This window comes from Dipodomys spectabilis, unplaced genomic scaffold, assembly GCF_019054845.1.
Source record: "Dipodomys spectabilis isolate Male_0828 unplaced genomic scaffold, ASM1905484v1 ptg000141l, whole genome shotgun sequence".
NCBI lineage: Eukaryota > Metazoa > Chordata > Mammalia > Rodentia > Heteromyidae > Dipodomys > Dipodomys spectabilis.
In genome coordinates this window covers 2,104,052-2,116,457 of record NW_024870818.1, presented here as the reverse complement: position 1 = coordinate 2,116,457, position 12,406 = coordinate 2,104,052, and the positions used below count along the sequence as shown (strand labels likewise).

Genomic DNA, 12,406 nt, shown 5'->3' with positions numbered 1-12,406 from the left:
AGGGCTGAGAAGGTAGCTCAGTGGTAAAGCGCTTGCCTTACATGCATAAGGTTCAATTCCTCAGCACCACCTAAGCAGAAAAAGCCAGAAGTGGTACTGTGCTAAAGTGGTAGAGGGCTAGCCTTGAGCTGAAGAGCTGAGGGACAGCACCCAGGCCCAGAGTTCAGGCCCCACAGCCTACCAAATAAAAAGAAAAAAAAAAAAAAAAATGGACAGTGAAGCCAGGTGTTGGTGTTGCAGGCCTGCAATCCTACCTATAGAGGCTGAGATCATTGTTGGAAGCCAGCCCAGGCAGGTAAGTCCATGAGACTCGTATCACCAATTAACCAGTAAAAAGCCAGAAAAGGAGCTGTGACTCAGGTGGTAGAGTGCCAGTCTTGAGTGAAAAAGATGAGGGGGGGCAAGACCGAGGCCCTGAATTCAAGCCTCAGTACTAGCAAGTGTGGGTGTGCACACACACACACATATGAACAGTGCAGCCCTAAAGCTGGTTTACAGAACAGACTCTGGTTTTTCACACACAGATGGGAAAGGAGAAGGGACCATGAAGCCAAAAGTAAGACGCTGGACCACTGTACTTCATCCTGGCAGGGCACACCTTCTCTGGAATTTTTGCGCCTGAGAAAAAACAGATTTGACTTAACCTTTAAGCAATGGAGAGAGACTGAATAAAAGCAATGGAGAGAGACTGAATAACTATATTAAGACTATTTACATTTATAAAGCTGTAAGAGGTCTGTAGCATGAATAAAACCACTGAGATGTTGAGGATTAAATTAAATGAGTCCAGCACTATATCTGAATTCCCACACCCTCATCCACTTTATTCCTTGGCTAGAAATAAAAAATGTAACACCAACATGGCATGCAAGTAGACAAAACATGTCCTAAGCCAACTTAACCCCTTAAAGAAGAATTCCAGGCCCAGCCCAGCCTCTCCAAGCCTACTGACTTTTTGTGTGTATGTGTGTCAGTTGTGGGGCTTGAACTCAGGACCTGGGGATTTTTACTCAAGGCTAGCACTCTACCACTTTGAGCCACAGCATGGTGGTTAATTGGAGAGAAGAGTCTCACGGACTTTCCCGCCCAGGGTGGCTTTGAACCATGATCCTCAGCTCTCAGCCTCTTGAGTAGCTAGGCTTACAGGTGGTAAGCCACTGGCACCAGGCTAAGCCTACTGACTTTTGACTTGAAACATTTTGAAACTGTTGGTAATAAAGACTTTTTTAGGCAGGAAAGGGGAATGGATGGGAAGGCAGCCACATTTGCTACTATAGGTGGAGAGGAACACTGATAGTAAAAGGGCAGACAAGTGATGTAGAAAGAAGTCCAAAATCTCTACCACCAAAAAGCCCCAACTAAGATCACCAAGTAAAAAAGGGTCCATAACCAGAGCTCGGCATTATTAATATTGCACTGCAAACACAAAAGAGCTATTTATTCTAGAGGGATCCACTAGGGCAGACTTAGAAAAGCAAAGGGAACAGCAGGACAGGCCATCTAAGTTCTAATTTTCTTCCCACAAGCTCCCCAAGAAACTTGAGTAAATCACTTGTCTCCTAATAAAAGCAAGGTGAGAATCTCATTTCCTGCTTCAAAAAGTAGCTAAAAATGGCATCTATCCTGCCTTGTAAATCTCAAAAGAAAGATACTTAAGCCAGGTACTAGTGGCTTACACCCAGTAACCCCAGCTACTAAGGAGGCTGAAATCTGAGGATCACTATTCCATTCAAAGCCTGGGCAGGAAATTCCAAGAGACACTTATCTCCAGTTAAATCCAATTAACTGCAATAAAATGTTCTATCTAGGTTATCCTATTTCTTTCTTCCTTTTTGGTTGGTGGTAGGGCTTGAATTCTGGGCCTGAGTACTGTCCCTCAGCTCTTCAGCTCAAGGCAGGTATGAGCTACTAGTGCCTGGCTATGTTTTCCTATTTCTAATGCTTTGACCAACTATGCCTGTTCCAGCAGAATGAACCTCCATTCAGTAACCCAGACTCTTAGCAGGTACACTTCATCCGAAAGAAGCCCAGGAGCCCATATTCATTCTACTATCATTATAAAATTCTTCCCTTTGGTAGTCTTGAAAAGGCCATCTCAAATTTTCTTTTCGGATGTAGGAGTAACATGAATAATTTTTGGTTGAGACAAGGTCTCCCTACGTAGCCCAAGCTAGCCTTAAACTTGTGATCCTCATGCCTCAGTTTCCCCAGTGTTGTGATTACAGCCATGTGCCACGCATGTTCAACCATTATTAAATTTTTCTATAAAGTAAAACTTTGTTTTTTTCCATTAGCAAGTATGTACTTCAATCAATACAGGTTTGTAGAAAGGCTACTATGTTCTCAGCACTGTGTCAGGCCATGGGGACAAGGGTCAGTAAGTTCTTCATACTCCTAGAAGGACAGAGGGTCCAGCTTCCCTGTGCATTTATGCAGCCCGGGTAGAATCCAGAGCAAATCAAACAGTGCTTACCTGAACCACCCGCCCTGGACAGAGCCAAAGCAATGCAAGGAGACAGTAAGAGGAATATGTGAGAGCCTGAAAATCCAAGCTGTGAGAAACCCCCAAAAGGATTGCGAGTTTGGAATGCCTTCTCCCAACACACTCTCCGAACCCTGCAAATTTTTCTGGAAAAGTCAATCAGTCCTGATTTAACAGGAACTCCCATTCCACCCTAAACTATGTGAGAGCTTAAAGGTGACTTAGGATTGTTTTTTTTTTTAATTTGGGAGGGCAAGGGCAATCCTGGGTCTTGATCTCAGGGCCTGGGCACTCCCTGAGTGTCTTTTGCTCAAGGTTGCACTCTACCACTTCAGCGACAACACCACTTCCGGCCTTTTCTGTTTATGTAGTACTGAAGAATCCCCAGGGCTTCATGCATGCTAGGCAAGCACTCTACCACTAAGCCACATTCCCAGCCTAGACTTAGGTTTAAAAGCCCAAAAATCCAAGCAAGCTATGAGACTCTAGAAGGGATTGGGAGTTTGGAATGCCTTCTCCCAATAAGCTCAGAGAGTTTTCCTGGAATGGTCAATCAGTACAGACTTATGGGAACTCAGATTCCACCCTAAACTGTGTAGGAGCCAAAGGGTGGACTTAGGTTTATGCAAATTGTAGACTTTTTAGTATTTAGCTCTCCTTCCCAGAATAAGGTCACTAGTATATAAAATATTGTCACAAGTTGAAGTTTGCACCTTATTTCCTTGCACAAGACCAATAAAAACTTTGGTTATTGGAACTTTGGATCACTTTGCTGGCTATAGGTCCCTTGATGCCCCAACCACAGTTCCTTGGTCCAGTCTCTGTTATTGCGTTTCTCCCCTTTGCAGTGGATTAAGGAACACTCGGAGGGTTGCAACAGGAATAAATCATGAAAATGAAAAGACAAAGATATGATTACCAAATGAATAAGGAGAGGCAATTAAGATACTCAACCATTTAATTAAATTTTAAGCATTTGTGAATGGACCATGGGGAATATATCTAAGAACAGAAACAAGTAGGTTTAAAAAAAAAAAATCATTATTTCAGTACACAGAGGGGAGCCATAGTCATACATTTTACAAGTTGCCTGAATTTGTTCTAATCTCTTCAATGCCAATTGCTAAATGCTGGGATGAAGTAAAAATCCATTTCTTTACTTCCACTCTCTAAGTATAGGTAAACAATGTTTTCTTTTTAATTTTTTTTTCTTCACTTCAAAAGGCTGTACAAGGGGGGCTGGGAAGGTGGCTGAGTGGTAGAGCGCTTGCCTTGCATACATGAGGCCCTGGGTTTGATTCCTCAGCACCACATAGGCAGAAAAAGCTAGACGTGGCGCTGTGCTCAAGTGGTAGAGCACCAGCCTTGAGCTGAAGAGCTGAGGTTCAGCGCCCAGGTCCAGAGTTCAGGCCCCATGACGGCAAAAAAAAAGAAAAAAGGTTGGACAAGGGGGTTACAATTTAACAGGTCCATCTAAGTGTGCATTAGTCACCCCTTCCATCCTTAAGCAAAAAGGCCAAATCAAGAACATGAATTAAGTTATTAAGTTCACTCTCTCTCTCACAAACTGTGCTAGTGGTTAAGTAACATAAACACAATTGGTGCACATGTGCAATAGGCCATACATGAGCATACTAGTCATAAAGATTAACTGAAAAAGGGAAAAAAGTTATGACATAGCTGGAAATTAATTAAGGCAAATTCCTATACCAGTCAATACCAAGAATTTTACTACTCCTGGACTTGAAGTATATGTGAGACTGTACAACCATTCTTCATGGCCACCCAGGACAAGCATGCAGACAGTATGTTTTTTTTCTCCACAGGATACTGTGTATATCAGTGTGAAATATTCCTTTGATTTCATGGTGACAAATGTCACCTTACGGAGGAATGCCTAGCTTGACATACTGATGAAAAAGAAACATTTCTAAGAATAAATAAAATTATCAATACGACTAGATCTTTAAAAAAAAGAAAAGAAAAAGAAAGAAAACGCAAGTTCAATTTCCTTAAGACAAAATGAGCCAAAACAAATAAACCACAGACTAAAACTTCCTGCTCTACCTCCATTATCATCTTGTTCCATTTCTGAGGATTCTGCTGTTAGAGTGTGTATTTGTGTTCAGCCAGCAATGTCGGACCTCTGCCAATATTGGAGTTCATCAGCACAGCTGTCTCCAACCTAAAGTGTGAAGACTCCACCAGAACCCCACAGCTACTGCAAATTGTTAATATCGTGATTTCTGCAGATTCCCCTGCAGTTAGAAACACAGGCCCTGTTTCACTGTGCTCAAGATCATCTACTTGCAAGTCAGGCACTGTGCCACATGCCTGTAATTCCAGCTACTCTGGGAGACTTAGGCAGGAGAATTTCTTGAGCCCCAAGAGTTTGACACCAGCCTGGGTGATACAATGAAAGTCTCAAAATAAATAAACAAACAAATAAATAAATCTGGTACTTTCCAGTTCCCACATGACTAAAAACTAAGCAGCTGAAAAGTAACCCCAGAGTATAACCCAGAATCTGGCTGAGGAGAAGCCCAATTTCTACATGGGGACAACTACTACAATGTGAAGTGAAAAATATCAGTTTTGACTAGGAAAATAGGGATAGAGCAGAAAAAGTCAAAAAGGACCTCTCAAATGGAATAGCTCAGCGCTGGCTGGAGAATGAGCAGAACTGTATCCGTAGGTGGGAAAAAAAGAATTCAAAACAAAAAGCACCAGTAAACAGGTATATGTTATACACCTGTAATCCCAGCACTCAGAGGCAAAGGCATGAAGATCAGGGGTTAGAGGGCTGCCTGGACCGCACAGTGAGTTACAGGCCAGCTGGGGACTAAATAAGAGTGAGGCCTTGTCTCAAAACAAAAACAAAACAAACCAGGCATTGGTGGCTCCTGCCTGTAATCCTCACTACTCAGGAGGGTAAGATCTGAGGATTGCAAGCAATTCAAAGTCAGTCCAGGCAAGAAAGTCTGTGAGATTCTTAGCTCCAATACACTACTCAAAAAAGCCATTACTGGTGCTGTAGTAGAGCGCTTGCCTTGAGCAAAAGAAGCTCAGGACAATTCCCAGGCCAGAATTCAAGCCCAGGACCAAAAAAAAAAAAAAAAGCAACCAAGCAATAAGCAAGAATAAGCAGACTGGCAGACTATACAAGCGAAAGTTTTTGGTATTCCCACTATTTCACTTATATATGTTTTGTGAAAGGAACTAGAAAACACAAAAGACTTAGATGGCCAAAATGGAGATAGCATGTGCTAATAGCCTGAGCCAGGACTAGTACCAAACTAGCTGTGAGGCCTTGCAGTAAATACACCCAATGGTACACATTGACAGGTCTTGGTTTACAAGATCCTTAAAGATCTTTCCAAGATTTTTTTTCCCCAAGACTTTCCATTTCCAGTAAGTGAACCAAGATTCCAGTTCTGCAATCAACTCTGTATTTTTAACATTATTAAAGAATTCTATATAAGTAGAACAGAAACACACTCTCTTTTTTAAAGCTAATTCACAAAGAAAATGGATCAATATTTCCCAAATTTGGGTTACTATTCTGCAGTTGTAACTTCAATTACTGTAGTTCTAATATTCTAGTGATAGAATTCTGAATTCCTCTACTTCTATAATCTTGAGGTGAATCACAAAATTCTCAACCCTAAAATTATCTAACTTCGCTTTAATGCAGAATGCACCCATGCCTCCCAGCATTTTCAGGGAAGAGAAATGAAGTAAGAAAAATCATGGCAATGACAGATTGTTACCAATTCAGATGAACTATGGACCAACAGCATGACTGGCAGAAATGATGTGAGCTCTGAAGTCAGAATGACTAAGACTGGGGGCCAGGGATCATAGCTTGGGGTAGAAAGCCTGCCTAAAACTGAGGCCCTTCCTGATTCTTGAGTTCACTGAAGTTGGCTTCCTCCTGCTCCCATTCCCAACAGTGGTTAGTTAGGAACACAGAGCTCTTCCTGTTGAAAGCATTCAATTTCTAGCTCCTTCAGTTATTAAAGCCATGACTTTGAGCCTAGTGTCCCCATCTATAAATGGGGATAATACCATCTATCTCAGAGTTGCTCAGAAAATGTAACACGTGCTATTTGGGAAAAACAAAAACAAGAACCCCTGCTGTCTTGGACAAGGAACTGTATGTAGGCTTACGCCTCAATTAAATGGAGTAACACGTCCTTCACAGGGCTCTCTAAAAATTAACAAGCTGAGCCACTCATCTGAATGCCACATAGAAAAACCTATTGTAAGCTTCATATAAATAAACTATCTCCATCCTCAAACAGCTCCACCAAAATAGACAGGATTGATTTCTATTCAATGCCATAAAACCACTGCAAGATATGTAAATAACTTGACTCAGATCTTGAGTAAACCTTGCTTATGGATTATTAATTCATTTAACTCAGGGCCTTTGCTCTCTGGCTGACTAGTTATAAAGGACTTTTTTTTCAGATGTGTTCAGGTTGAGTGGTAAGAAGACATCAGGGAATTAGTCTTAATTTTGTAAAGTATGAAAATGGTACTGTGTTTTCACAGAGTTCTCTCATCTTTTGAAAAATAAGCACAAGCTTCTCAGTATAAAGTCTCAATGCCTGTCAAGTCTTTGAAGTGGCTCTGCAAAAACATTTAACTTTTTCTTTCTTTCTTTCTTTTTTCAATAGAGAACCTTCTAGCAGTATGACAAAATATGACTGAGGGTAAAGCTGGCAAGAAGTGGGTTATTTTTAGGAGCTGGGAAGGTGGCTCAGTGGTGGAGTGCTTGACTTACATGAATGAGGCCCTGGGTTCGATTCCTCAGTACCACATAAGCAGAAAAAGCTGGAAGTGGTGCTGTGGCTCAAGTGGTAGAGTGCTAGCCTTGAGCTGAAGAGCTGAGGGACAGCTCCCAGGCCCAGAGTTCAAGGCCCACAGCCGACAAAAAAAAGATAAAATACAGACAAAATCTGTTTGACTTCAAAAAACATTCCCATTCCTATATATAAAGACTACTTTCAGCTGGGCACTGGTGGCTCATGCCTGTAATCCTATTTACTCAGGAGACTGAAATCTGAGGGTTGTGGTTCAAAACAAAGCCAGTCCCAGGAAAAGTCCATGAAAGTCCATGAAACTCTTCTCCAATTAACCACCAGAAAACCAGAAGTGGGGCTGTGGTTCAAAGTAGTAGACTAACCTTGAGCAAAACAGCTCAGGGACAGTGCTTAGGTCCTGAGTTCAAGTCCATGACTAACCAAAAAAGACTACTTTCAATACTTTGTTGGTGCTTTTTGTGTAGGTGTCACGCACAAGTAGGAACCCAAGGCCTGGTGTATGCTAGGCAAGTACTCTACTGCTGAACTACATCCTCAGGCCAACTTTTTAAATTTTTAAAGAAAATCAGCAGAAATGTAAATCTGAAGATGCATTTCTGTCTGGAGTGAGATCAAAGGAAAATAGCCAGTGCATCTTCTATTAGGAAACTATCTCTTGGGACCATCAACAAAAGCAGGCTGGCTTTCTGAATTACCATCTACATAAAAGGAATATTAAATTGACACAAAGAAAGAACATTACAAGACAAAATATTCTTAGTTTTAATTAAGCACTAGTTTACCAGTTTCAGGATTCTGGTTTATTACACTGATATTAAATATCTTTTTAAACCTATTTTATAAAATTTTTAATTATAGCCAGGTGCCAGTGGCTCACGTCTGTAATCCTAGCTATTCAGGAGACTGAGATCTGAGGATTGCAGTTCAAAGCCAGCTCAGGCAGGAAAGGCTGTGAGACTCTTATCTCCAATAAACCATCAGAAAACTGGAATGGTGCTGTGGCTCAAGTGATAGAGTGCTTGCCTTCAGCTGAAGAGCTCAGGGACAGTGCCTAGGTCCAGAGTTCAAGCCCCATGACCAGAAAAAAAATTTTTTTTTTAATTATGTTGTGGACTACCCAGGAAATCTATTTTAAGGGCTAAGGAAATAGCTCAGGATTCTAGATCCCATAATCTAGCATCACAAAAGCAAACAGACAAACTTCTTTTTTCTATCTTTCTGTCTCCAGTCTGATGTCACCAATTCTGTTTTCAAGTTACACATCCTGCTTGCTTCCAGAAAGTATGAGATCTCAAATATAAAACATTAGCAGAGGGTCTGGGAAGGTGGCTCAGTGGTAGAGTGCTTGCCTTGTATGCATGAGGCCCTGGGTTCAATTCCTCAGCACCACAAAAACAGAAAAAGCTGAAAGTGGCACTGTGGCTCAAGTGGTAGAGGGCTAGTCTTGATCTGAAGAGCTGAGGGATAGCGCCCAGGCCCAGAGTTCAGGCCCAGGACCTTTAAAAAAAATAAATAAAATAAAAAACATTAGAAGATAAACAACAGACTAAATTTCATATCTAAAAGGAGTAATCAAAGAGGTGACACTGTTCAAAAAGAAATGTAACTCAATATCTGATTTAATTGTAACCCCTCTGTACATCACCTTTACAATCATAAATAAATAAAAAATAAAAGGAGTAATCAATCTAGCAAAATGTTAATATGGTTACCATACTGAAGCAATAATTTAAACTCTAAGCTCCCAGATAGTGTGGTCAAAAAGAAAGAAAGCAATCATGGCACGTTCTGTAAGTCAGAAAGAGAAACTTTACTGGCACTAATGTTTCAAATAAAATTTTCAGCAGGGTCATTACATAAGACTCAAAATACAATGGACAGTGACTACAATGGCAGTTCACTATCCGTGTTGCTGTTCCCTTCCAAGGCATTTCCTGTTCGAGGCCAAAATCATCTCATTACAAGTAACCCCAGAAGGCCATTTCTGCAGTGGCTAAGGCCCAAGGTTTGAGATTTTCTAACAGAAACTAGAACCTATCCTCCAATATCTATTGTCTCCACAGGGTTTCTCACAACAGTGGAGGATGAACTTGCTCTGAAAGCCTGGAAATGGCAATATTTGTTTACTGCTAGCCATCTCTGAAGTCCTTTAGCTTTGATAGCAAATGATGTAGGATGCAAGACCAATGTGATGCTGTAAAAAAAGGTGAGGGCGCTGGTGGCTCCCACCTGTAATTCTAGCTACTGGGAAGACTGAGATCTGAGGATGGCAGTTCAAAGTCAGCCCGGGCAGAAAAGTCCCTGAGAGTCTAATCTCCAATGAACCACCAGAAAATCGGAAGTGGTGCTGTGGCTCAAGTGGTAGAGTAGCTAGCCTTGAGCTGAAGAGCTGAGGAATAGCGCCCAAGCCCACAGTTCAAACCCCACAACCAACAACAACAACAACAAGACGAGGCCAGGCCTGCACTACCAAGCCATAAGCCAAGCAACCTAATGTAATTAAACCTTTCCAAGGACTCCCAAGGCCACTGACAATAAGGAGAGGATCCCTCACTACTCAAGTGCACGTACAAAGAACAACCCAAGTTCAACAAGAGGCAAAGCCTGACAGAACTGCCTTTCCTTTTCATACTCCATCAGCCATAATATAACTTTTTTCCCCTTTCCTATTTCACCATAGGTGTAGGAAGGCAAAGCAAAACGACTAAAGTAGAAAGACCATCCGCTACAGTGCACAGGTGTTGGGGACTTGGGGGAGCATCCCTGAGGGCCCAAAGGAAGGAAATTCCCTTAGCAAAACATCAGCAGCAGCACCACCCCCTTCTCCCACCCAGCCCAGCCCCAAATGCTAAAGGGTAAAAGGACATTTCTAAAACAAGTGACATTTCTTCCAGTAGAACACGGTAGTCACCTGCTGCAAGAGCTGCCAGCCTCCCTGCAGCCCAGCCCTGAGTCACTTCCCCTCCCTGAACTCTAGAATCCCAAAGCGCCAAACGCAGAGGGGGGGGAACCCCCACCCACAAAAGGCCTAGGGCCTTCCAGCACTAGGTCCACGCAGCCCCCCTGCTCCGCAGCGAGGGGACGATGCTCCCGGACGCGTCCCCGCGCCCGAGCCGGCGCCACCGCTACCTTAGCTAATGGCAGCACTGAATGAACAGGAGCCCAGGCAGGCTCCGGATTTATGAATGTGCAAGGGAGGAGGGATATCATGTGACAATAAAGGAGAGTGTCTTATTCACAAAAATAAAATAAAAAGAGTGGCTGGTGGCGGGGACAAGCCACCGATCCGCAGCCACCGCGGCCGCTGAGTGACCGCACGGACCCCAGACCTACGACCGGTCGCGCCGGGCCACCGGCTCCGGCCCCGTCACGCTCCACCGGGAACCGCCTCCGGCGGGGTAAAAAAAAAAAACAAATAATAAAACCCCAACTCGATCCCGCCGCTCGGAGGAGGGAGCAAGCTGCACCTTGCCCAGAGGACCGCGACGGGCACGGATCCCGCGCGGGGCGGCGCAGGAGCCCCTCTAACCCAGCACCCCGGAGCATTGTTCCCCCTCGGCCCCGGACGCCTGCACGTGCACGCGCGCGCGCGCACACACACACACACACACACACACACTTCCACACGCGCGCGCGCTCCCTCCCCCCTCGCTGCCCCGCACGCCTCCGCGGCACACGCTTCGGATCCGCCCCCCACCCCCATCCCCGAGGGGCCCAGACCCCGCGGGGCGCGTGGACCCGGCCCACAAGCGCGTGCACGCATTCCGCACGCTACGGGACCCCCCCACACACCCCCACCCACCACCAAGCAGCCCTGGGGCGGCTCCGATGCACCGGCCCGCCGGCAGACCCCGGCTCCACAGACCCCCGCGCCGCCCGCGCCAGTCCTCCCCTCGCACTGCAGTGTTTTTTATGAATGAAAATGTGGTATGCAAATGAGAGCGATTCAAGAAAACGAAATGGCGGAGCCTGGGCCCCAGTGGGCTCCGGAGCGGACCTGGGAGCCGAAGGCAGGGCGGGAGTCACAAAGTCACCGTGTACAAATCCATCGACCCCGAGAAGCCTGAGCCAGGGGGGGGGGGGGGGCGCATATCTTCCGCGCGGACAGCCAAGGATCGGGGAAGGGGATGGAGAGGGGGAGTCCCCGGAGAGGGAGCGGGGACCGCCCCGAGGTCACCCGCGCGCCCTTGGCCCCCGCAGCAGCCGGCCGCCCGCCGACCCCGAGCGTGCCCCCACCCGCCCGCGGCAGCGCTCGCCCGCGCCTCACTCCAGCGGGGGGAATCCTGCACCCCAGCCTGACAGGTCAGCGAGTCGCTGCACCCGAAGCCAAGTTCACCCGGCGAGTCGCCGCCGCGTCCTCGATCCCGGCCCCCCGGCTACTCCGGCGGGGCACCCTCGTCCCACCCCGCCGCGAACTTACTCGTCCGGGTGTGTTTCTTCGGTCATTTTCTTGTTCACCTAGACGCCTGTCCCGCGGCGGGCAGCTTTGCTCCCTTCATCTTCCTGTCCGCTCACCCCCCTTCTTCACATCTCCGAGATCGCCTGATTTGGTGGTAGTGTTGGGTGGGGGGGGGGGGGGCTGGAGATGAAGGGGGCGCCGAAGCAGAGAGGGAACCCGTGCGACCCGAGAGCCGTGCGCAAGGCTGAGGAAGGGGTGCACGGGCAAGATCGGCGGAGCGCGCGCCGCAGCGCCGCCGAGCGGGAGGGGGCTCCCGGACGCCGAGCGGCCGGAGGGGCGAGATTTGGGCAGGGGACCACGGTGGGGGAGAGCCGGAGAAAAACAAGCGCGCCTCGGGGCGGCGGGCACTGCCGCGAGGAGGAGGAGGAGGAGAAGGAGGAGGGGGAGGAGGAGGAGAAGGAGGAGGGGGAGGAGGAGGAGGCCGGACGCGGTGGGGGCTGGGCCCGGGGTCGCCCCCAGGGGGGCGGGCCAATCACGGTTCCGGGGAGCGGTCGGCGGCCGGGGGAGGTGCGCCTGGGAGGCGGTGCAGGGCGCCCCGTCTGAGCCCCATCTCTCGACTCCACCGATTTACTCCATATTGGATTCTCACCGCCGCCAACAGGAGGAGGAAGTAGGGCGGAAGCGATGACGTCTTCC

General features: G+C 46.5%; 1 protein-coding gene across 1 annotated transcript in view; it reads right to left on the bottom strand.

Moving 5' to 3' along the window:
* The window catches only part of Spred2 (sprouty related EVH1 domain containing 2), a 126,608-nt gene extending 114,456 nt beyond the window's left edge, over positions 1-12,152 (bottom strand). Inside the window, exon 1 of the mRNA XM_042691255.1 lies at positions 11,732-12,152. Within this exon, the coding sequence (XP_042547189.1) occupies positions 11,732-11,757 (26 nt within the window). The 5' untranslated portion in view covers positions 11,758-12,152. The remainder of the gene's footprint in view (positions 1-11,731) is intronic.
* Between the last annotated feature and the right edge of the window lie 254 nt (positions 12,153-12,406).